Source organism: Plecotus auritus (genome assembly GCF_963455305.1).
Source record: "Plecotus auritus genome assembly, chromosome: 5".
NCBI lineage: Eukaryota > Metazoa > Chordata > Mammalia > Chiroptera > Vespertilionidae > Plecotus > Plecotus auritus.
The window spans coordinates 47836922-47863707 of NC_137776.1; the positions used below are offsets into that span (position 1 = coordinate 47836922).

The 26786-nt window shown below is 41.6% G+C and overlaps 1 protein-coding gene across 4 annotated transcripts in view; it reads right to left on the bottom strand.

The window, feature by feature from the left end:
- The window catches only part of RAPGEF4 (Rap guanine nucleotide exchange factor 4), a 270049-nt gene that overhangs the window by 194145 nt on the left and 49118 nt on the right, over positions 1-26786 (bottom strand). For all 4 annotated transcript variants that reach the window (XM_080671018.1, XM_080671014.1, XM_080671010.1 and 1 more), the window contains exons 3-4: positions 26555-26643; positions 13035-13181 (exon numbers count right to left, since the gene is read on the bottom strand). Coding sequence is in view for 2 of the 4 variants with exons in the window: in XM_080671014.1 (XP_080527140.1) it covers positions 13035-13181; positions 26555-26643 (236 nt within the window). In the remaining 2 variants the exon portion in view is untranslated. The remainder of the gene's footprint in view (positions 1-13034; positions 13182-26554; positions 26644-26786) is intronic.

The window sequence follows — 26786 nt, forward strand, 5'->3', positions numbered from 1 at the left end:
ATAAAAAATAAAAAGAGACAGACCAAGATAAAATATTTGCAGAAATTATAACCAAGGGTTACTGTCTGATCAAATAAAGTATTCAAACAGATTAATCAATAAATGCCAACATATGTATAACATGTCCTGATAGAGGAAATATAATCAGTAAAGAAATATGTAAGGAAATATCAACCATCCCAGCAGTAATCAAAGAAACACAATGACAATAATGGTGTCTATTACAATGAAAAAAACTATATAAAGATTATGTTGGCTACCACTAAATAAAGTAAGTATTCTCTGATACTCTTTAAGGTTCAATAAAAGCTATAGAAGATAAATGTGATCATATTTATCAAGAGTCATCAAAATTTTCATTCCTTTCAAATTAGTCATTCTTTTTTCTGGGAATTTATCCCCAGAAGTGATTCTCAAAGTATAGTTTAGTGGCAGTTGGGGGCTCTCAACCCAGAGGGCCTGAGTTCAGTACTCTTTCGTTATAATACTAAGATATGACTCTCCACGTTCCCTCTCATTCTATCACAGGGCACAGTGGCTTTTCCAGGAGCTGCATGAGGTGTGGCGACACCATTGCTATGACAGGTAAGAGAATGTGGGCTTGTAGGATGGTGGGATTTGGGGGTGATTTTGTACTTTATTCTCATACTTTCAATAACCAGACCACATGAGCAACCTCAAATCACAAAGCTACAAATAAACCACATTCACTCCATCTCTAGAGCACTGATTGCCATTATCACTCAAATCTGGCAGAGACCCCAATTCAGAAACAGAATGTCTATATGAGAAAAAGAAAAATTATACTAAGAAATTTAATACAGACTAGTAAGGAACAAACATATTATTCAGTCATAGAGCCTTAACACAAGGCAAAGATGCCAACCAGGTGTATGCAGAAGCAGCAAGTGCAAGAGACCCAGAGGATTACCAAGGCCCACTGCCCCGAGAAAAGAGTTCTCAGGCCTGGCTGCCCAATAGACTCATCTGGGGATCCTTAAGAAGCTACTCATGAGACATATCCAAAAAAATATTGCTAAGAGCGATGCCAAAGAGTTTATTGCCCAGGTTTTCTTCTAAGAGTTTTATGGTTTCAGTTCTTACATTTAAGTCTTTACTCCATTTTGAGTTTATTCTTGCATAGGGTGTAAGAAAGTGGTCTAGTTTTATTTTTGTCCACTTTTCCCAACACCACTTATTGAAGAGACTATCTTTATCCCATTGTATATTCTTGACCATATAAATGTGGGTTTATTTCTGGACTCTCTATTCTGTTCCATTGATCTACATGCCTGTTTTTATGCCTGTTTCATGCTGCTTTGATTACTATTGCCGTATAGTATAGTTTGATATCAGGTAACGTGATACCTCCAACTTTGTTCTTCTTTCTCCATATTTCTTTGGCTACTTGGGGTCCTTAGTAGTTCCATATAAATTTAGAGATGATCCTTTCATAAGATATATAAATGTCTAATCAGTATATCGTACACCTAAAACTAATATAACATTGTATATCAACTGTAATGGGAAAAAAAATTATTTTAAAGAAACTACTGATGCCCAAGCCCCATTCTGGTTACATTGGACTAGGGAGGGCCCACAGATGGGAATTTCAAGTAGCTTCCCAGGTAATTCTAATGTGGAATTAGTTTTGGGAACTATAACTATAAATGATGAAAGATACCAAAAAGTTCTTGCCTTGTCCTTCAAATAACATATTTTGATACAATATGACCTGTTGCCCTATACATTTCCTTTCCATTCACATAATTTGTGTCTCTGCCTTCTTGAATTTGCAAACCAAAAAGAGGGAGGGGGGAGGCGCTAAACTTTTCCATTCATCAGGCACATAAGTAATTGATCAATGTTAACTTGGACCGCTGTGGTCAGAAAAGCGGGATTTAAACAATGGTATCTTTATTTTACAGACAGATGGCCCAGGAAGCTGGAGAGCTTTCTAACAGTCCTCCAGAAACATTGGGTTAAACCAAGAATAGATCAGAATTTCAGGCCAGACCACTGACCACATCAACAACCTTTAGAAGGTCTGTCTTGCATTTACTGTTCGGGCTAGACAGCTCAAAACTGAGGGGGGGTCAGAGAGATCAATCCAGGCAAGACTGCAGGAATTCCGAAGGGCTGCCTTTGTGACAGGATTTCCTGCTGCTCCTTCCTGGGTGTCAAATGCCCTGCCCCAGTGACTGTGCCCTAACCTCTCCTCCTTGGCAGCCAGAGACCTCGCAGGGAATGGAATTTCGCCTGATGAGAGCAGGAAAGTCCCATGACCACAGAGCTTCCTACACATAAAGAGCTTAACAATATCCCCAGTCCACACCACGAGTTCCTTCTGAAAGTCTCAAGTTCTTAAAGTTTTCTCAACTAGAACTGCCTTTGCCTGCGGGACCCATTAAATCTTAGAGCGGATTTCTCCAGATGATGACTGAACAACAAACAAATCACAAAGCCAGGCATTTGGAAATACAACACATGACTCCCTCAGAGGGCAGGCAGACAGACCCCTAACCAACCCCCCCCCCCCCCCCCCCGCCAGGACATCTCCCCCGCAACCAAAACCAGGAGGCAAAGGCCGAATGCAGAGAGAAAGCCGAGCCTCTTCTGTGTGGTCAGTCCCTGGGGATGAGGCTGCTCCAGCGCTATAATTTGGTTAACTGACCCCAATCCTTTAGGGAAGCTGAAAAACAGCCTTGTTAGCCACACCAGAATTCAGAACCAGATCTCTTGGGATGGCATGCTATCCTCGCGGTGGAAATGAATCTCTCCCTGCCCGCTGCCACATGTCCTTCAGCACACTGATCTTTCTCATGGTGCTTTCCAGGTCACCTTCAGTCAGGGTGATTTGTATTGATGCCTGTCTGTCTTTGTGAACCAGACAGATAGACGGGGTGCATCTTGCACCTCTACATGGTGGGAACCAAGTTTGATTGTTGAATATGACAGAAGCTTCTCAGAGATGAAATGGACAAAGTGGCATCCATTCACATTGAGTCGAGCGGCTCTTTAGCAGGCAGAGCCCACCCAGAATGTTAGCTGAGACACTGAAGAGGGCCGCTGCCAGACAAAAGCAGGGGAGAGGCTGGGTGGGAGGCATCAACAGCGTGCTGGCGAATGCACAGCCACAGAAGGAATTTCAGAACCTCTGTTAACAGAACCTCCTAGAAGACCAGAGTATCCACTACACGCTCCTGAAACAAACACCCAAATGAGCATCAGCTGAGGAGTGACCGCTGCTCACAGCACCCCACCAGCAGGCCTACCGGCAGCATCTGGGCATTCCTGGCACCTGCCAGCCGAGCCTTGATCTGTTCAGACCCCCTGATCATCTTCTGAGAAACAGTGAGATCATAGCTGCAGAGCTGGTAGGACAGCAAGTCATCAATAATGTAGCAGAATTCCCATAAACAGTAAGGACTTCACATAGACTGAAAGCAGCAGGCAAGACACCTACTGGGCGCCCACAGGGTGAAATACCATCACTCTCAATCTGTTTCCCTACCCAAAATTCCTTTTTAATACACGCCATTCAAATAGGTCACCAGATAAATACATCGACTTAATGTAAATGTGGTAAATGTGACTCTGCCTAGTTATGAACAACTATCTTTGTTTATCTTCTAGAAACATATTTAAGATCATCAGGCTAAGCAAACATCCTTCACAATCAGAAAAAGATGAGCTGCCCCCTGCCCGCCCCCCCACATGCACACCACAGATAAAAATGAAATCTAATTATGTTGGTGCTGTGCAACATATTCAGATCTGGTGGAACATAATTAGAGAAGCCAGAGATGCTTTCGAGTATAACTCCTCAGGCCAAAATGCAAACTGTGACATGTAACGCTTCCCCACTAAAGAATTCTTTAAAAACCCATTCTGACCTTGTAGGGCATACGTCCTTCTTTTTCTGTCTCTCAAAGCTCTCAGACATCCAGTGAGTATCTGTCCTTTATTTGGACAGCAAAGTGCATCTCCATCGTCGATGATTCCCTGACTGTATCTGTTCCTGTTAAGAGGATCTCAGACCATGGAGAGGAAACTGGTGCTGCTGGTTCTCCAGGGAAACTCGGGCAGCAAAGGCAATAGGAAAAGACTTCCTCTATATAAATTTTTTTTCAATTTTAGTTTCCTCCTAATAACTTCACTCCCTTCCTTTCTGGATTTGAACCACTTTGTCACTTCACGGAAAAGCGTCAGGACAGAGGAGTGAGACCCCGGCGCAGACACGTAGGTCCCACTCATGGAAGCAGGCTTCCGCTCCGTTTAAAAGAATCCGAACTGCGAGGAGAGAGGCGAGAGAAGCAGCCAACAGGATGTGTGTGGCTGGAGTTCCTGGCACAAAGTCTTGGCTTTCATGTTTATTTTTGGATGTATTTTTCTTGGCCTTTTGATGCAAATTTCTGGCCTGGGAAGTAACCCTGCAGGACAAGATCCTAAGTTGCCAAAAGTAAGCACAGGATTCTGACTTGGGAGAGCGCAGGCCCCTTGGCTTCTGGGCTCCACGAATCCTCACTGGAGAGGGTGGGTCCCTGTGCACTCGCAGGCAGGCAGGCGACTGCCTGTCTGAGGATGGATCCTGCAGTCCTACCTTGGTACCCGGGACCACTAAACAGGCACCTAAAATGCCAGGCCACCTGCAAAGCCTAGCAGTAATGTCACAGTGAAAGAACCTGAAATTGTTTGCATGCTCAAGGAAGCAATAACACCCACCCAAAGGACTTCTGAGATTTTGGCATTCAGTGATATTATGTTTTAAGTGTTTGCCTTTAATTTTTCTGACAGCCCAAGACAGATAGGAACATCAAGCCTATTCAAGCAGGAGCAGATGCCTCTGAAAGATATATTATTCCAATGCGGTTTTTAAAGCACATCAGCAAAGACGAAGCTGCTGTCATCTCAATAATTCCTATTCTCATAGTGGCTTAAAAATTATTAATGGAAAAGGGCTTTTTTTTCTCCTTATATAATCCAAAAGAGGCAGTAAATAGAAATAATTAAAAAGCTTTACAGTCCCACAACTGCCAACACATCTGGGAGAATCGAGACAAAAAAAGAACTCTGAAAATTAGGGACTAGAGATAGATGTAAAACGCTTCTTCAAGAATATTCACTGCTCTAGCTGGGTGGCTCAGCTGGTTGGTGCACCAGAAAGGTTGCAGGTTCTATTCCCAATCAGGGCACATACTAGCACTTAGGTTGCAGGTTCAATCCCTGGATGGGGTATGTACGATAGAAACCAATTGATGTTTCTATCTCACATCTATGTTTCTCTCTCTCCTCCCCCTTTTCCTCTCTCTCCAAAACAAGTCAATAAAAACATTTCCTCGGGTGAGGACAAAATATATATATGTGTATATCCTATCTAATAAAGAGGGAATATGCTAATTGACCATCACACCCTCACAAAGATGGCGGTGCCCACAGCCAATAGGATGGAATAGGCTAATTGACTGCCACGCCCTCAAAGATGGCGGCGCCCACAGCCACAAGATGGTGGCACCCAGTTCCCTTAGCCCCGCTGGGGCGGCAGGTGCGCGGCATGGCCGGGCCCACCCTCAGGCAGGTGCAGCTGCTCCATGCACCTGCCTGCGGAGTCACCCAGTCCCTTCAGCCCCCCAGCCGCCCAGGGCTGGCCCAAGGTGCAGGCAAGCCTCGGATGGCAGCTGCCCAGCCGCCCAGGGCCGCCCGAGGCTCAGGTAACCAGGGCCGGCCGAGGCTTGTGCTGCCGGCAGTGGCAGCAGCAGAGGTGTGATGGGGCGTCACCTTCTGCCCCTGAGGGCTCCTGAACTGTGAAGAGGGAGGAGGCCAGGCTGAGGGACCCCCCTCCAGCGCATGAATGAATATTTATGTGTGTGTGTGTGTACACACACATACATATATATATACATATATATATATATATATATATATATATATATATATATATCTTAGAAATATTCTTGCTTACAAATTGGTTTCTTTTCCTAAGACAGAAACATGAACTTACCTCTTATTTTTCCCATTCAGCTTTATATCCCATAAAGCAGATTTTTTTCTCAGTCAACAATATTTACTGAGGCCACAGACACATTTGGGCAATAAACATACTTTATCAAGCATTACTTCTGTTACAGAGAACAGACTGGTGGTTGCCAGAGGCAGGAAGTGGGGGGTGGATCAAATGGGGGAAGGGGGTCAGAAGGTACCCATTTCCGGTTATAAAATAAATGGTGACATATAATGTAAAGATGGTGACTATGGTTAATTATGATACTGCATTGTATATTTCAAAACTGCTAGGAGAGAAAATCTTAAAAGTTCTCATCACAAGAAAAAAATTGTAACTATGTGTGGTGATGGATTCTAACTAGGCTCATTGTGGTGATCATGTCTCAATATATGCAAGCATCAAATCATCAGGTTGTACAACTGAAACTAATATAATATTATAGTCAATTATAGATAAAAAATAAAAAATAAACATTTAAAGTAATCATTACACCTGAGCAATGATTCTCTGTGACATGGTTTGCCCTGGTTAAAATAAAATCACAATAGTGTGATAAGAAGTTTCTGGGTAACAATTACAGCTTTTATTGTGACATGGGTCAGATTACAAATTTAAAATATTGCTTTTACTTTTAAAGCCTGTAGTTTTATTGCTGTCTTTAAACTTTCAAATAATTTATTCACAAACATATATAATATGTAATTATTTTGAACATGCTCAAACAGGGTTCACAGCAAAGGAAAGCTTTTGTCCAGAATGATGTTCGTGCCATTAAAGCATAGGTAAGCAGGTGGTAGACCACTAGCTCAAGGGCCTCTTGGTCGTATCTTTTATGGATTTGTTCGAGTGTGCCTCTCTAATCTTCTCTGAACACATTGGACTCATCTCCTCGTTCCATGTCCTGTATTTGGAACAGTCCATATCAGGAAGCCCAAGCATGCTACAAAGCTGAAAGCATCTTTATGCAGACACAGCATTGGACAGAAAGTCAGAAAGAAAACCAAAAAATTCCTCATTTGTTGTTCTAACCATTGAAAACCTTCTTATACTATATGTGCTGAGAAGAAATTCATGAAATTGGACAACAAATCAGTCTTTTATTTATTCCAAATGCCAATAACAATCATAAATACCCACAATCTTGGATCAAATATTAATAAGTGGTTTAAAACTCCCAAGCCTACACTTCACTACTTTGCCATTTCACCTCCTTCCTGAGGGTATACAATGCCACCAGTGCCAAAGAGTTTGAATTATAATTGCCTCAAGAACTAAAAATGGGAAAAAACCAAGATGGCGGCATAGGTAAACACCTAAACTGCTGCCTCGCACAACAATTTCAAAACTACAACTAAAAGACAAAACGTCTATCACCCAGAACCACGGGAAAGCTGGCTGAGTGGAAGTTCTACAACTAGAAGGAAAGAGAAAAGAGCATTGAGATGTGCACAAGTGCTGAAAAGTTGAGGTACGGAGGTACACGAATCGGGCTGGTGGTGGGCGACTGGGTGCGCTGCTTTTTTCAACATGAAGGGAGACAAGCTCCTGATTACTCTGAACTCCAGTTTCTAGGGAGACGCTGGGGACCCAAACTCCTACGGGGAGAAGCTGGACTGTCTGCCATCGGGTCTGAAAGTGAGGGTGGCTTTCTTGCAGAGGTGCACACAGCAATCATTGTTTACTGCGCTGGGGCGCGGGACGCGGGGACTTGGAAACGAGGAGACGCAGAGACGGCTGACTGGCAGCCATCACTGTTTGCCACGCCCTTACCTAGTGACTCCCTGAGACCCCGCCCCGCACAATCTACAAACCCACCCAAGCTCCATGCAGCGGCTTTTGCATATAAATGGCCTGCCCCATTGCAGCTTAACCTAACAAACTGCAGCTCTGATCAGACAGCTCCAAAACCTCTAAACCCCAAGCAAAGAGGAGAAAACTGTAGTTCTCGCTGTAGCTCCTGCTGGGTGGCCTCAGACAGTAGCTGACCTGCACGCCATTGGAGATCCAGAAGCCAGTGTATCTAGGGGTCAGTGTGAGACGACACCAGATTTCAACTACTCACATCCATAAGTGACACATTCAAGAGGCAGACTCAGTGAGCACCAAAGCCCCACTGAAGCAAGTCCTGCACATTAAGCGTGTCTCCAGCACAGCAGTTTTTCCATTATAGACACAGCGGGTCCTCACAGACAATTAGCCTGGAGGTCAATTCCTCCCAGTGTACCAAGAGCAATCAAGGCTTAACTACACCAAGACTTTGCACTCAGCCCCAAAGGGGTGCACCAAGAGTGTCCACCTCAGGTGATAGGGGAGGCTGAACGACTGGGCCCTATAGGTCACCTACCACACAAAGCCACTCCATCAACACAGGGAAGCAGCAAAATGTGGAGACAAAGAAACATGTCACGAATGAAAGAAATGGAGGAAAGCAAACTACTGGACATAGAGTTCAAAACCACATTTATAAGGTTACTCAAGAATCTTCTAAAAACCGCCGATGAGACCTCCAAGGAGCTTAGTGAGACCTTCAAGAACCTTAATGAGAATGCCAAAAAAAAATGGAAAAGGACCAGTCAGAAATTAAGCATACACTGTCTGAAATAAAGAATATACAGAAATTCAACTGTAGATCAAAGGACCCCAAGAATCAAACCAAAGATCTGAAATATGAGGAAACAAAAAACACCCAACCAGAAAAACAAAAAGAAAAAAGAATCCAGAAATATGAAGATAGTGTAAGGAGCCTCTGGGACAACTTTAAGCATACCAACACCCGAATTATTGGGGTGCCAGAAGAAGAGAGAGAGCAAAATATTGAAAACCTTTTAGAAGAAATAATGACAGAAAACTTTCCCTACCTGGTGAAAGAAATAGACTTACAAGTCCAGGAAGCGCAGAGAACCCCAAACAAGAGGAATCCAAAGAGGACCACACCAAGACACATCATAATTAAAATACCAAGGGCAAAAGACAAAGAGAGAATCTTGAAAGCAGCAAGAGAAAAACAGTTAGTTACCTACAAGGGAGTACCCATACGACTGTCAGCTGATTTCTTAGCTGACAGTCATATGGGTACTCCCTTGTAGGTAACTATGCAGGCCAGAAGGGAGTGGCAAGAAATATTCAAAGTGATGAACAGCAAGAACCTACAACCAAGATTACTCTACCCAGCAAAGCTATCATTCAGAATTGAAGGTCAGATAAAGAGCTTCACAGACAAGAAAAAGCTAAAGGAGTTCATCACCACCAAACCAGGATTATATGAAATGCTGAAGGGTATTCTTTAAGAAGAGGAAGAAGAAGAAAAAGGTAAAGATAAAAATTATGAACAACAAAATGACAACAAATACATACCTACCAACAAGTGAATCTAAAAATCAAGTGAATGGAAAATCTGATGAACAGAATGGACTGATGAATATAATAGAATCAGGGACATAGAAAGGGAGTGGACAGACAATTCTCAGGGGGAAGGGGGTGTGAGGGGTGCGGGAAGAGATTGGACAAAAATCTTACACCTATGGATGAAGACAGTGGCGGGGGGTAAGGGAATGGGGTGGGGTGGGGAATCAGGTGGAGGGGAACTATGGGGGGAAAAAAAGAGGAACACCTGTAATAATCTGAACAATAAAGATTTATTTTAAAAAAAAAAAGAACTAAAAGTGATATTCCAAGACTTTTAAATTAATTTTCTTCTGAATGAAATCCATAAACATAACTATCTCTTCCCTTCCTCTTTTCTTCCCTCCCTTTCTTCTTCCCTCCCTTCCTCTCCCTCTCTCTTTTGAGATGCTACTGAAAAATGACATATTTTATTCCCTGGTTAATATATTTTATTAAGTACTAATATCAAAGAGGTGTGAAAAGAGGGAAGCATTATTGAACAACTCAATAAATTTCCTATAATTCACTTAAGCTAAGAAAATATGAGCTAACTTTAAGATGGAACAACCCAGCACCCTCAGATCCGACCACAAATTGGCAATTGAAACTTGGAGGAAAAAAGAAAGTTGTTTTCATTAGAAAAGGTGTAGGGTACAAAGAAAAGCATGAAGCTGCTACCTCAGTTATATTTTGGGGAGTATTTATTTAATGTTATGCATTTGTAGAAATTATTGAATAATTCTTCCAATCAGATTTATGATTTTTTAAAAATAATCTGGGTGCTACTAATTTAACTTACAACATAATAGACAACATAAACCAAAAGGTATTTGGGCTGAAATTGAATAGGAATCAAAATCTCACATGGAGTTCTGAGTGTATATCTACCAATGGAGAGCCCGGGAAATTGGCCTTTGGTCAGGAAAGGAAGCAGAATTCCCCCGTCTGTGCTGCCATTCAAGTCCAAGTGTAAGATTTAAAATAGACTATTTGTTCAGCCTTTTAAAGAGCTATTTTTGGACTGTGCTACCTGTTAGTAGTAGGGACCACAATTTTCAGAGTTAGAAGAAGTAACCAGATTCCTGATTCTCGTGTTTGATAAAAGTAAGTGACATCAAGGACATAGACAAGGATACAGCTAAATATAAGGTTGCTGCCATATAATGGGCCGACCATGGCATTCCTCAGAAGTAAATAATCAGGTGAGGTGAACATGCACATTTAGACCCATGATTCAGGTTATCTAATATTTACTATTCACAGCCTATGGCCTAACACTGAGCTCCTTCCCTTGCTGACAGGAGAGGCACTGTCCAGCTTACCTGTCTACTGCCTTTTTCCTGCCATGTCCCAGTTTGGTGAGGCTTCTACCTGAATTCTGAAGCTATGTAATCCCTCCGTTCATGATCTTTCCCTTTTGTTATTTGGCTGACAGATTTGCTAACAGATATTTTTACCAGTGTAATAAATAGCTGAATTATAAACTAGTCAATGCCATGAAGAGAAAAAGAGAAAGAAAAAGGAGCCCTGACCGGTGTGACTCAGCAGTTAGAGTGTTGGCCCACGCAGCAAAGGGTCATGGGTTTGATTCCAGGTCAAGGGCACATACCTGGGTTTCAGGTTCAATCCCAGGCACTGCTCAGGATGAGTGCAGGAGGCAACCAATCAATGGGAGTCTCTCACATAGATGTTTCTCTCTCTCTCTCTCTCTCTCTCTCTCTCTCTCTCTCTCTCTCTCTCTCTCGCTCTCTCTCTTCCATCTATCTCCCCCTCCCTTCAACTCCCTCTGAAAAGCAATGGAAAAAAATATCCTCAGGTGAGGATTTAAAAAAGAAAGAGAGAGACAAAGAGAGAGAGAGCGCCTGATTTGGGCAGCTGTAAAAGATGTTTATGGAACAATTGAGGAAATTTGAACTCTAGAGTGGGTGTTAGATGATACTAGGATATTGTTACTTTTACAGGTAAAATAATGGTAAAGGTATGTAGCAGAATATTCTAATTTTTCAGATATACATGCTGAATATTTAGGATGAAATGCCACGATGTCTGTCATTTACATTAGAGTGGTTCCCAAAAAAAAACAACAACCAAAAAAACCAAATATGAACCAAATATGGCTGTATGTTAACATTTGTTGAACTAAGTACAGGTATACAGGTGTTGATTGTATTATTCTTCTTTATTTTCTGTTAGGTTTTAAAATGTTTTTAACTATATATTTTCAATATTCCCAGGGAGCAACTTCTCAGGAACTGCCTTCACAGCCTGAGGGCTCCTAATTACAATAAATTTTTAATATTTCTCCAAATCACCATCAGCAGTTTGCATCAGTCATCACAGACAGAAAGCAGCTATAATGACACACATCACAGGTAGGACACTTTTTTGTTCTTAAACCGGTTTTCTGAATCTCCTTTTGGGAACAGACTTTTTCAGTTTACCTTTTAAAGTGAAAGATCCAAAAAATGGCTTGTTTGCCTCAAGCTTGGTCCATTTTAATTGACAGAAAACCTCTCCACACACACCTCATGCAAACCTACTTCAGCTCTGCCTTCCTAAAACTAGCTTTTGTCTCTGAACTTTACAGAGCGGTTGGAGCTCTTTAATATTTTCTAAGGGAAGCATTTCAAACAAGTAACCCCGCAATTTATTCACTACTGCCAAGAATAAAAGTAACAGGTTTCACCACCAAGGCCCTCCAAGGCTTTGCAGGACTTTTAAGGCAAAGCATCACTCATTCGCCGGCAGGCTTGCTCCCTTAATGCATCTGTCATTTGTTTGGCTCTGGAGGAAACTATTTGATTACACAAAATTCTTTTTAGATCAATTTTAAAATCTTAGCCACAAGTGGCGAAGCCTGCCAGCTCAATGGGTTAACACTTGGACACACTGAGCCCAGGACAAAGATAAGGAACAACCGCAGGTTCAAATCAGAAGCTTGAAGAACTGAAAAGGAATGAGCGTGAAAGATGCAAGGCTTAGCTGGGCCTTTCTAAGTGCTCCACTTGCCATTGCTGTATATGATGATTTATTCCCCCACACTTCTTAGAAACGAGTGTGATACCCTAAGGGGGCACTGGTAAGCAGCGGTAAATGCTAATGCCACCAGGACCAGTTACATCCATCCACTGCTGTGCCACCTAAGCATTTTGAAGTTGGCAACTAACCAGACATCTTTATGTCCCTCATTTCTCATACCTTATTATGGGGCACATCGTTTTTAAAAGCATTTAGATGAAGCAGATGTTAACCCCATTCATTCTACTTTACCAGGGAATATGTCAATGATGATTTTGAAAATGCAAAAGAAAATGTCAAAGTATTTTGTTCCCTGCTTAAGAACACATCTGTGGAATAGGAGGGGAGAAATACATAAAACACTCTATGGTCATTCAAGAAATAATTATAAGGTATGTCAAACTACAGAAAATTGAGCAAGCACTAAATTAAAAAAAAAAAAAAAAAGATGCCTTGTGTCAAAACGGCTTTTTCACTCCCTTATTTCAAAAACCAGTTTTGAAATTAAATTCTATCCACCAGCTCAGAACAGAACACATTAAGGCCCGACTGTAATGCCATTATCCACGTGGCAGGCCCCTTTTTCCCCCACAACCACATTAATGGACAAAGAAGCCTTGGGGCTCACCTCCCAGAGAGCCTTGAAGTCCTTCTGCTCGATGCGGAGCAGTTCGCTGCTTTCCCTGGTAACGATGGTCGCATGGCGGGGAGTGTTGTCCAGAATGGACTCTCCAAAGGCCGTTCCAATTCCCAGCGTACAGATGGTCACTGCATCCTGAGAATCCCCAAAACTGGTCATTAGAAAATTTAACGGATGGGTGAGTTGTCTTTTATTTGAAGTATAATTTGTATATAATAAAACACTTGATTTAATTGCACAGTTCAATAAGTTTTGACCCAAAGAAAGACATAGCAACATTTCTATCACCCAAGGAAGTTCCACCGTGCTTCTTTCCTTCAAAACCTCCTTTCAGAGGTGATGGGTTTATTCCTATCACCGCAAAGGAGTTTTGCTGGTGTTAGAACTTCATGTGAAAGGGATCAGACAATATGCCCTCTTTGATGTCTGGCTTCTTTTGCTCAACATAATGTGTGTAAGATTCATCCAAGTTGTTGCATGGACCCCTAGTTTATTTTCCCTTTTACTGATGAGTACTTTTCCATTGTACAGAGATTGGCTTGTTCATTTTCCTACTGGTGGATATTTGCCTTGTTTCTAGTTTGGGGATGTTATGAATAAAGCTACTAGTAATAATCCCACACAAGTCTTTTTGTGGACAAGACTATCTTCGTAAATGACTACTATCTGCTTTAAGAAGGGAGGGGAAATCTTTTTAAAACAAACTAAGGTCTTTAGTGAGGAGGAGCAGTTACAATACTTACGTAGGAAACTGGGAGAGGGATGCTGTTTTGTTGGTCTGTCTTGAAGCGATGAGGAAACTGAGGATCGGAGTGGTTGATGCACACAGCCCTAGTTCACGCAGGCGTAACGAGTAAAGCAGTCAGATCCTAACCACTGCTCTCTGACTATAGATCCTAAGCTTTTTGTATCATGCTGCCTCCTGCAGCCACAGCAGAGTAAACACAGCATCTGATTAAGTGCAGGATGGCTAGTTTATGAAATGTTGTAAATCAATGATTTAAAAGTTTCTTAAGGTGTACCAAAAAAAGTAATTTACTCTCTGCATGCAACATCAGTGATAATATTGGGATTTAATCCTAACTACTTTCAAATAATACAAACAGCCACTCAAAATCACCTGGACATTAATTTTGCCAGGCATTACCGACCAAGGGAGATACACAAGGGTAATCCTGAGTTAGAAAGCACAGCTTTCCTTTCATGCATCTAATACACAATAAGCAAACGTTGTTAAGATCAACTTAGTGACTCCATAATCACATTACTAAGGCAAATGCCCATAGAATCCAGTTCCTTGAACCATAGTAAATTGCTTCTGCACAGATATTACCATATAAAATTGTGTTCAGGAAAATGAAATCAATAACATCTCAGAAAAGAATAAAAGATTAGGGGAGAACTTAAGAACAGCCTGCTAATAAATTTTCCAGAAAGTCAGTTGCAAACAAATTCAGCCAGAAACATATCCTGAGAACTGACATGTCAATAGTCAGCAATAGCATGGTACATTGGAGTAATTTTCAAATTCTAATAAAAGCACAAGATGGATTATGATAAATCACAGACCTTCATGAATTCTCTAGCGTATCAGGTTCCTTTGAGAATGCCATTAGCTTACTTCATTTTATCTTCTGAACCCTTCAGAAAGGATTCCGTTGCCTAATCTGTACTTTCCAGGGTTAAATTTTATTTTAAGACTTGACCAGGGTGAGTCATAAATATTACTCCTGCCACTATCCACATAACAAATATCTAAAGTCGTCCGCAAAATCTAATGCAAAAGTACAATAAAGGCCACCTGAAAGAAAATATTTACAGTGACACAGAGACTGAAGAAAGCAGCACCTACTCAGGAAATATAAAATATTAACAACATTGCCGGGCTGGTTGAGAGCTTACCATTGAACCAAGAGGTCAGGGTTGATTTCCGGTCAGGGCACGTGCCTGGGTTACAGGCTCCATCCCCAGCAGGGGGTGTGCAGGAGGCAGCCAATCAATGTTTCTCTCTCATCATTGATGTTTCTATCTCTCTCTCCCGTCCTCTCTCTGAAATCAACAAAAACATACTTTTTAAAAATTTTTTAACAATAGTAAAGAAATGTCCTATTTTGGGATAAGATGGCAATTTATTTTAAGGTCTTTCAAATGTGAAATGAAGATTTGAAAACTTGAATGTCTATAATATATGGTGGGTTTAGCAGATGCTGTGGAGTCCTGCCAGATGTCCCCACCCCTTTCCCTGTCCCCTCCCTCCCCCATCACTTAGCTTTCTGAATGGTTGCCATTCACACCTCTGCATTGCTCCACCTAAGGGCAGAATGCTGGGCAGTTAATGCCTGGACAGTACACCCTCCACCAAAGAAGCATAAGAGTACCCTGGCTTTCTAACCCTACACGGTTTCTTAGAGGGTCCCCTGGGGAGTGAGCTCAGTTGCCCACAGTGGAAATCCTCTTATCAACACTTTTACTGACTTTCCTTCATTTCTTATCTCACTTCCCTACTTCTTTATAATGCTTCCCAGGGTCATGTCCAAAAAAAACCCCACTTAGGGCCAATCATTATCTCCAGCTCAGCTTCTGGAGAAACCCAAAACAAGGGTTAGCCAAACATGGCTGTGAGTCCCGAGTTACACTGAGCCCTCTGGGGAGGCACTGGTCAAACCAGCATTGCCAAAGAGACTTGTGTAACAGGGACAGAGGCCAGCTCATCACTTACTGCTTTGCATCAGACACATCGTAAGTTCAGTAACCCTTGGGTGGCACATGGGAAGACTTCACTGTGTTAGTAAAGCATAGTGGGTCTCTGAGGCCTTCTACTATATAACTAGGGGTGTGGGCTCTCAAAAGAATGGTACATCACTGATATGGGTTCTTCCCCCGATCTGATCCAGCTCTCTCCCATTTACCAGTCCACTTGATCACTCCTTCTCCTACCCTCTACAACACTCAATTACCCACTTACCCTTATTAGCACAAACCCTACTGTGCATCTATATCCATGCAGATCTCCACGTGGGTGAGTATCCTACTATGTGCCATGCACTTGGCCAGGTGTCTTGACTATGGTGCCTCATTTATTTCTCACAACAGTTAAGCGAGATGTATTTAAGATGCTTTGCACAGTACCTCATTTGTGGGATGGAAGGAATCTTTCTTATAAGATTATTAGCAGGATTCAATAAAAATAAAATAATATATACACTGAGTTCTGTATGGTTCCTGGCATATTGTAGGCGCTCCATAAATAAAGGGAAGTATTATTTCTGACAGCCATATTTAAGCTATCAAAATTTCTAAAAAGCTAATTATATAAGTTGTCCCCCAAAATATATACACACTTTGAATAATTATAAAGGAATTGTTTACTAAAATACATTTCATTTTCAAAATTGAGTTATCAGCTGTTAAAGTGTGTATACATTTTTTAGGGACACCCTGTATTTTTCTATTATTTAAGTAACAGAGAAGCTCTATATTCATTTCCTGTTAATCTTCCATTAACAATGGCTTTTCAACACTTAAATTCCAAGTTTCTCTGACGCCCAGTTTGGATGTCAAGTGGTTTGAATGATCTGCAAAACACTTCAGCTCTCTGGGGGAGCTTGTATTCAAAGAAACCCTTCTGATGAATCCTGCTGTAAATCAAAGAATCCTTTCGTTCTGCTACTAATCACCCCTTAATTTATCTGCTTTGTATGTCAGAATTATGGTATACTGAGTTTTCATAAAGCAGCATTCTCATATGAGGCATTTTATTTGCTTGTTTCATTATAAAGTACAGCTACGGTATGAAAATGGGAATGGTGCTAAGAAAGCCAGTGATTATATGTCACTGATATCCAAGCTAATAAACATGTGCCTTGCAAATAATGTCTATAAGCGTCTACTAAAATCCAACTGACACAAGTTACAGGCAGCCTGATGAAACTTAAAATAACAATCAATCAAATAAACATAAGAATTCTCAGTGGTAAGTATATTAAGATTTTTTAATTGTCCTATAACTTCAAGGGGTATCTGATCTTTTTATTATGTTTTTTTTTTTTTTAAGATTCCACATATTAGTGAGAGCATATGGTATTTGTCTTTCTCTGTCTGACATATTTCACTTAGCATAACACCTTCAAGGTCCATCCATGTTATTCTGAATGGTAGGAGTCCTGGCTGTTTATGGCTGAGTAGTGTTCCCTTGTATATACATCACATCTCTGTACCCACTCGTCTATAGATGGCACGTTGTTTTATGTCTTGGCTATGGTAAACAATGCTGCTATGAACCTGGGGGTGTAGATATCATTTCCATTTAGTGTTTTCATTACCTTTGGGTATATTCCCAGAATTCAATTTGCTGGATCACACGGTAGTTCTATTCTTAATTTTTTTAAGAATCCCCGTACTGTTTTCCATAGTGGCTGCAATCCTACCAGCAGTGCACAAGGGCTCCCTGTTCTCCACACGCACACCAGCATTTCTTATCTTTTGGCTGATGAGCACCCTATCAGGCGCGAGATGCATCTCATTGTGGCTTTAATTCGCATTTCCCTGATGACTAGTGATGCAGGCATCTTTTCATGAACCTGTTGGCCTTCCGTATATCTTCTCTGGAGACATGTCTACTCAGTCCTTTGCCCATTTTATAACTGGCTTGTTTTTTTGCGACTGAGCTGTATGAGTTCCTTATATATTTTTTATATTAACCCCTTATCAGATATGTGGTTTGTAAATATTGTAAATATTTTTCCCATTCCATAGGTTGACTTTTTACTTTACTGATGGTTTCTTTTGCTGTGCACTTATGCATATTTACCTCATTTCCATGTTACTTAAGAAGAGTTCATCTCACAGCACATTTATTGTTTTGGATACATGTTGTGTTAACATTGAGGAACAAATTGGTCCTTCAAGTGTGTAGACCCTAAGACACAAATTTTTACAAGGCAAATATTTTTACAATTTTTATTTTAGAACTATAAGCAATTCTTGCCATTAATTTTGGTAGTGTCTGTGTTTGTTTCATAGGTTTGAATTTAGTACTGAAATTTATTGAATGCTCCAAGTTATTTTAAAAAGTAAAAATTTAATGGAACCTAATCTCTGAATTTGTCAAGACATTAGAGAGCATTTGCCATCTAAGGGATTTATTGCCAAGCACAAAGGCAAAATAGTTCTAAGTCAAATGTGGATTTTCTAACAAATAGAAAAAAAAAGATCTGTTACTTTTCGAGCACTTCCCTGGAATTGGAGTGTTAGACACAGCGTAACAGGACCAGGTATGCTGGCTGCGGGAAGGTGCTGTCAGATGGACCAGCATTGGCCTTGTGATCATTGAATGAGGGAGGCCAACCCTAGTTCAGCAGAGGGCCAGTCTCTGCTGCACTGTAGCTCAGTCTTGCATCCACCCAAACAAAGAATTACATGGCAAAAACACAAATATAGTATGTGGATATATGGTGCAGGATGCTAAATAAACCTGATCGGTTCCGAACAAATAATATGACCTGGGCGTAGACAAGTAGCAAGAGATTACAAACTACCACCATGGGCTTGGCACCATCCAAGTTTTATTGGCTCCATAAATGTGTTCAGAAAATGTTTCCCGATAATGACAATGTTCTCTGTCAAAAAATAATGGAGTGAAATGAGAGTCAATGGAAGAAACAGACAGGCAAACGCAGAAAGACAAAGACAGGTCCACATAAAGGAGAAACCTGCCTGTCCTTTACATTTTATAAACAAAACTAATGCTTAAAAACATCTTTGATGCAGAGATAAAGAGAGGGTAAATAAGAGCACATTTTACTTTTTTTTTTGGGGGGGGGGGGGGGGAGGGTACCAGTAAAAGATCCTTCCCCAAAACTGGGCTACAAATGGCCAGAGAATTTCACAGAGACAGATGTGAAGATGTATAAAATGATGACCAAGGCCAAGTGCTGCTCAGATTGTCTGATCCCACGAAATGGCTGAACAACATTGTTAAACTTCTTGCTGTTTCCAATACGGAGTACATTTTATATGCTAGCACTTCCCTCTTGTGGTAAAATTACAGCATTGCAGGCATAGCCATCAACAGCTTTCCCACTCTGGGCAATTAACTTTTCTTTCTGGAAATGGAAAAAAAAAAAAAAAAAGGCACCAGAACCCCTGCTCTATGCCAAGTTTTGTGCTACGTGCTTCATATACACTAACTCATTTAAGAGAGAACTGCTATCCCCAACTTACAGGTAATCTAACTTGCCTAAGGTCACAGTAATTGAGAGGCAGAGGGAAACTTCAAATGTCTGATTTTAACCACTGTGTTTTGCATTAGGTATTTATTTACAATTCAAATGAGAAAGAGATGTAGAAGTTTAATGAATTAATTAATTAATCTCATTCTCTATTTTGCAGCACGAACCTGTATGAACCAAACAGCCACCTGAAATTCTACTTTGATATGACTGGAAACATATTATAACCTCTTTGATGTGAAGATTAATTCAAAGCCTTATGTGTATCTGGGACTTCAATGTTTACCATGCCTAAAAGGCCCCTCACCTATAAAATCTGCAAAGAGCAGGACCTTTTCTCTCTCTCTTTCTCTGTCTGAAACACACACACACACTCACACACACACAGAGAGATATATTGTTGCTTGACATAGTGCAGTTTATAAGCCTATTTATTATTTTTAAATTTATTGTTTATAATTTGTACCAATTTTCACCTTTTACCCTAAATCTAGTCACATATCAATGAAAATAAAAGTATACTCATAGTATTCATTCTCGTGGGAATGTAAAATCTCTGACTTCTAGCCCTTTAAGTTAAATAGACACCCAAACAGGCAGATCCTTGAGAGCAAGAATTCAGCTGTGGGCACCTGAAGGTGTAAGTGTCCTGTTTAAGCTTAGGTAAGAGACTGCGGATAGGGCCAGGTGTCCCTGGGAACTGGAAAGATTAACCCTTAATAGGATCTGTGTCGCCAAGTGCAAGTTATGTGAGCCAGGTTGGGACACTTTGGGATGGGGCAGTGGTGTGTGAACAGGTCCTCTGCTGAGCATTCTAAGTCTCATGGGGTAAGACAGAGACTGGCCGAGGCAGGAGCGGTGTGTGGGAAGCTGGGGAGGCATCTCTGACAATTACACAGGCACGGAGTGAGAGTGTTTCTGAAGTAGGTTTTGTTTTATGAGTAGCGGAATCAGTATGATTTGTAGGAAGGTATTTGCAAGGGTAGTAATCTTTAAAATTTCATCAAAATTTCCCTGGCCGTGTGGCTCAGTTGGTTGGAGCGTCGTCCCATACACCGAAAGGATGCAGGTTCAATACCCGGCTGGGGCATATATGGGAGGCAACTGATTGATGTTTCTCTCTCATATCAATGTTCCTTTCTCTCTTTCCCTCACTCTCCCTCCCTCCCTTCCTCTCTCTCTAAAAATCAATAAAAATATATTCTCGGGTGAGGATTTAAAAAATAAATTAATAAAATTTCATCAAAATCATAGGAGCAGAATAGTCTATGTATAATTTCTCAAAATTCTTATTACAAACATGGTTTCTAGGCCATAACTAAAGAAAAAACAGCACATAGTACCTGCTCCTCAGGGTGGGTCTCCAAGAGGCAGGGCCCACTGTCCCCCTCCTCGTCCAGGAGCTTTGGTGTTCCTCACTCCAGGCCATACTTGAAGCCTGGGGCTCGGGGGTAGAAGACTCAGGCACAGAGAGTTAGCCGGACTGTGTGAGAGGAAGGTGCTCTAAGCCAGCTCAGCAGGATTTCGTACCGCTGTGGGCCTGTTGGAGCCAGAGGCAGGCCCACAGGGGAGGCAGGCTCAGCCTGCCAGGTCAGCCTCCCAGCTGGCAGGCTTGTGTTCCCAAACTGACCAGGTGGTGGCCCCAAATAGAACTAGAGGTGAACCCTCTGGCTCTCCACAGCCCATCAGCTTTTTTTCTCTGTCCTCCCCTTCCAGGAAAGGACCTAAAGTTTATATTATCAGTCACCAGGGTGTTTGTATTTTAATACTTCTCTCGAGTGTGGAACAGATGGCTTTCTCTGTTAGAATCGTAGGCATCAATGATTTAAGGGGGCAAAGAAGGGTCAACACACCACGACCACCACCCATGGTACTGGAGGTGCTTGTGACAAGCTCCCTTTGTAGGCCCCTTCTAGATACACCAGACAAATGGAGCACATGCTGGCCACTGCTAAGGGTGGCAAGGCAGGGCCTGATTGGGTACAAAAATCATGGTGACTTCCAGCTCTATGGGTCACCACTAGCCATCTTGAGCAGACCACTCACTCACCTGTGACTTGAGCAAAATCTAGCATAGTTGGGTCCACCTAAAAGAGTGGCTCAGACAAAAGCATTCAAGTGAAATGCTTTGTAAATTATGAGAGTTACTACTAGTATGCTCGGAGGATATATCAATAAGAAATGTGTAACCCTCAACCTAAGAGCCCAAAGAATTAAAAAAGAGCATGCCAAACCAACCATACAGAGAGCAAAAAGCTATGTTTTCTTAACCCAGTGAGCAAAAACGTACAAGGGAATGATGGGAAGGGACAAAAAAAGTAATATTGCATTGAAACAGGCAGGAAGGTAATATGAATTTTCTGAGACAAATAAAATATTTATGTTCTATGAAAGTTATATATAGTCATATTTTCCTATAACTATATAAAAGAAATAGGGTGATTTTGTTCAGAAAAAAATTCCATCAAATCAATATCACCTAATAAATATATAATATAAAAACAGTGTGCCAGAATCTAAGAAGAGTTCTTCATTATGTGTTCCTTATTTCAATTAATGGCATCGCCATCCACCTCTTCATTCAAGGCAGGATCCTCCCTTTCTCTCAACTCCCCATAAATCCCATCAACACCAATTCTAACATTTCACCTTTACCTTGTACATACAGTACCTCAATCTCCCTCCCTTATCACCCATACTTATCTACCCCATGCTCTAATCCAGAAGCCTTTTGAGGGAATGGAACATGCTCATTTCACTATATATCTCCTAATCTGAAAGGTGGTGGAAGGAAGGCCCACATCCCACGGGTTTCTGCAGAGTATGAGAAGTGGGCCATCCCCTACAGCATGTCTCAGGTGGAGGAAACACCTGTGAGGTGCGCTTGCAGGTGAGAAAGTGTGGAGCTCTGAGCTGGAATCAGAGATGCAGGAGGGTGGCTGCAGGAGCTATAAAGGGAAAGCTCCTTCTCCCCACATCACTATTCCTTCTGGATGGCAACTGTATAACCAAACTGGTCAAGAACTTGAGCTCTAGGATCACAAAGAATTGGCTCTGATACCTAATGGCCGTGTAACCTTGGGCAAGTCATTTAGCATCTTACTTGTAAAATGAAACTAATGATAGCACTAAATGGGAGAGGGCAGTGTAGTGAAATAATGCTTGCAAAGTGCTCTACGCATAGCTGCCTGTAGTGGGCGCTCCGTTACCATTAGCTATTCCTGCTTTCTTCTCACCATTCTGGCTCAGCTAACACTCCAATGAGGGGCTGAAACTCAGAGATAAGTTTGAGAATTTATCACCATCATCTCCTCTGAGTTCTGACTCAGATAAGACAGACATGTAGGGCAGGTAGAGACTTGAGGAACGAAAATGAAGAGGTAAGCTAGCAAGACACTCTGCCCTATCTCTTTCCTTAATTCTTAGACTCAACTTTTCTCCTCTTCCTCCTCCTCCACCTCATTTTTTTACTGCCCATGCCCACCATTTTTCCTGTGTGAACAGTAGAAATAACGTAAAATTTGGAGTATGTCAGGCCTTAATCCAAATTTTTCTTTGGTCCAGGAAAAATTATACCTATGTTGCTGAACTCTATTTTCAAGCTCAATTATAAAATAGGACATAAATGCCTAAAGATGAAGTCAGTTAATGTTCACAGAACCCCTAGCACGGTGTGACACAATGAAGGCACTTAGCAATGTTGTTACTGGTCTCTAGGAATAGAAATTCCAGGTCTTTTTTTGCTTCTCCTCCCATGGTCCATCATCCAACCCCATTTTTCTCCCATTGGGGAATATGATGGTGAATTTTATATGTCAGCTATGGTAACCAGTTCCTCAGACGGTCTAATTCTGCCATAAAAATATTTTAGATGTGATTAACATTTATCATCAGTAGACCTGAAGTAAAGCAGATTGCCCTCCATAATGTGGGTGAAGGCCTTAAGAGCAAACAGATTTCCCTTGAGGTTTCCCAAAGAAGAAGTAATTCTGCTTCCGGACAGCAACACAGAAACTCTACCTGAGTTTTCCAGCTTTTAGAGTTACGGTTGCAGCATCACCTTTTACATTAATCTCCCGCCGGTCAGCTTACTCTACAAATGTTGAATTTCCCAGCCCCCACCATCCCATAAGCCAATTCCTTAAAATAAATCTTCACCTGTCTATTCCCTGTTGGTTCCACTTCTCTGGAGAACCCTAATATAAGGTACTACTCTGACTTGGCCACATCACTAGAGGGCAGAGACCCAGAACCCATTAAAAGGCCAGCTCGGATAGAAATCACTTTTTTGTTTCTCCTTTTCAAGCAATTTGCCATGGAATGGGGTACATCCGTCCTGCTCATTCTCCTTAGCTTCTTCCTCCCACGTGGCTGAAACCATGTCCTGCCCATCAGAGCTGATTAAAAGGCTGGGCCCTCTGTCTACCTCCAGCCACTCTCTGGAGTGCTGGAGGATTAGAGGGCAATGTGCTTCATCATCCTTATGTCTTAGTGACTATACAAATCAATCCAGAAAACCCTGGACACTGAGGAGTGACGTACACTGGGGAGGCAGGAAGCCAGCTTTGATACAAAGCTAATGATTCCAAACAACTTAAGAGATGGCCAAGCCCAGCTTAGGAAGTTCTCAGCATTGGGTTTGAGGTTAAAACCACAGCTAAAATCTAGAATTAAAAGTTTGTTAAAATTATTTTTTTTAAAAAAAGCCACAGCTAACAAAGTGTTACTCAGTTATTCTTTGCTGGGACTGCATGGTGAGAGATAATTGGTCCAGGGCAATAGTCCAAGAGCCCCTGGCCAAATACTATTTTAATACCATCAAAATCTCACACGGCTTTTAACATCTGCTGTGTCAGCACATCACTTCTGGTGTGATTAATCATCCCTTAGGTACATCTGCCTTGCCTTTTAAAAATTATTATTATTATTCTTTCCTCATCGCTCTTCCCTCTGTTTTCCTCTCCTTCTCACCCTTTTTCTCTTTAATTCTCATATTCTTTCCTTTTCCTCTCTTTCCTTGCCTTTCCCTTTTCAGCTTCCCCCCCTCTCTCCATCATTATTCATTCAGGACCACCTGGAGAAGCAAGGAGACTCATCCTCTTCCAGGCCTTGTGCCCTCCATACAACCACACAGGTGAGACGGGGTTAAGGTAAGCATCAGGAGCGGCTCTGAGCAAAAGGCCCAGAGGGTGCCCACCAGGACAGCAGTCTGCAGGTAGAAGGTGGGCAGCTTTGGCATACTTCTTCTGAGTCAATTAGGGCAGAGCAGTGGCTAAGAGTATATATCGTGATGCTGGACTGCTTGGGTTTTAATCTTAGTTCCCCTAATCTCTAGATACATTACTTGGCGCAGGTTATTTAACTACTTAGGGCCTTGGTGTCCTCATCTGTAACATGGAAACAGTAATATGACCTCTCTCATAGGGTTACTGTGAGGATTAAAGTGGTTAAAAAAAAAAAAAAAAAAAAAACACCTGTTAAGTGCTTAGAATGTGGCAGATATCCAAGAAATGCTAGCTAGCTCTTCTCAGTGTTATTGGAAAACTGAGGCAGCTTACAAGAATCAAAACCTACCTCTCACCTTGGCCCTCACTGAAATCCAAGAGAAACCTGTCCCCGTGAGAGAGGGCACGAGGGAAGTACCCTCAAGGCCAGGGGTTGGGTACAGGTTCCAGGCAATCTCTAATGGACTTTCAATGCGTTGATGCATAGAAAAAGTATGCTACGGGTTAAACAGGACTTTGGCCTTGGCCTGAGACTCTAACCATCTAACAATGGGTGTAACAGAAATGTCCACCTTACCAACAGTCTTTTGGGTTTTTAGATAAGTATAACACGGGCATCTCCAAGAGGCGAGTAAGTTCCTACAAAATTTAAATCTCAGATTTAGTATGTCATGAACGTTTGTCACAGTTGAAGTGTGCTACATGTGAACGAGGCTCAGAGCACTGTCTTACACATGGTACTCAGCGACAGGTTATTTGTCCCTTTAATTGTTTCTTTGATTTTTCTTGATAATTCGTTCTGATTTTACAATTAGCCAGTTCTCTTTCCTCTGTGTTTAACTTGAGTCCCGAATATATGGATAGAAAACTTGGACCATTTTCATACTGAAGCCTGACGATGGTTTCTGGGGGCCATTCTTTTGAGAGTTAAGGTCCGTGGCTCCAAATGGGAAGCTTCTGTACATGTTGGCCACATGGGTTAATGATGGAGTAAGAGTCAGTGCAGACTGGCTTATTTCTCTTAGCATAAGTGAAATAAGCCAGTGGGAGAAAGATAAATACCACATGATCTCCCTTATTTATGGAATATAATGAACAACATAAACTGATGGACAAAAACAGATCCAGAGACAGAGAAACATCGATCAGACCATCAAACCTTAGAGGGAAGGTAGGGGAGGATGGAGGTAAGGGGGAGAGATCAACCAAAGGACTTGTATGCATGCATATAAGCCTAACCAATGGACACAGACAACAGGGGGGTGAGGGCATGAGTGAGGGGGATGAGGGGGTAATGGGGGGATAAGGACACATATGTAATACCTTAATCAATAAAGAAATTAAAAAAAAGAGTCAGTGCAGATGTGAAAGGAGACTCTGGGTCCAATTTTAAATACTCACAAATATTGTGGCATGGGGAGGGGAGAAGAACACGAATTTTATCTTTTAGGATGCCAAGCTCCTCAGAGGTGACTAAGGAAGATACAGGAAGCCAGTGCTGCACTTTAAGGGAAATGTCCTTATTGGCCCTCCTACATTTGAAAGGTGAGGTAGAGAAATAGTGAGAAATTGTAGGCGGACTGCATAGAGCACATTTTCCCGAATTGCTGGAGCACCTAAAAGGCCACAGGGGGTCACTTCTAGGACACGGAAAAGTCAGGACACCAGATGGAGGAAGGCTCTAAGGAGAAACCCAGTAAGACTTGCTTCTCCTTCCCCCTTTGCTCACATTTCACCTTACACACAGCAATTTATCACATCGCAAAGGAATCGTTTGCATTTCCCAACAGACAGCAAGATTCTGGAAGGCAGGCAAGGGCTCCTGAATGTCATGCTCCAACACCTGGCACCATACTCAAATCTCAGAAGACATTCAATGTGTATGTTTCTGGAGTAATTTAATAAAGGAATTCATCAAACATTTGAACTTCATACTCGAGGAAAGAGGAAATAGGTTTGAAATGTAATTTTGATGGCACAGAAGACATAGGGATAATGTGTCATTTAAAAATAATAAGTCCTACTTTAAAAAAATGGGAATAAGACATCTTACCTGGTGACTGCTGGTCTCAGATACTTTTACATCCAGAGACCCTGCCAGGACAGCATACCAGTTTGTGCCAATATCACCTTGACGAAATACTGAAAAAGAAACAGTAATGTAACTATGCCGGTTTTACCGTATGACCTGATAGTTTCTCACTGATAGTATAAGTGAGACTTGAATGTAGCTGAGCTTATGACTCTTTCTCTTCCTGTTCCCACCAGAACATGACATATTTTTC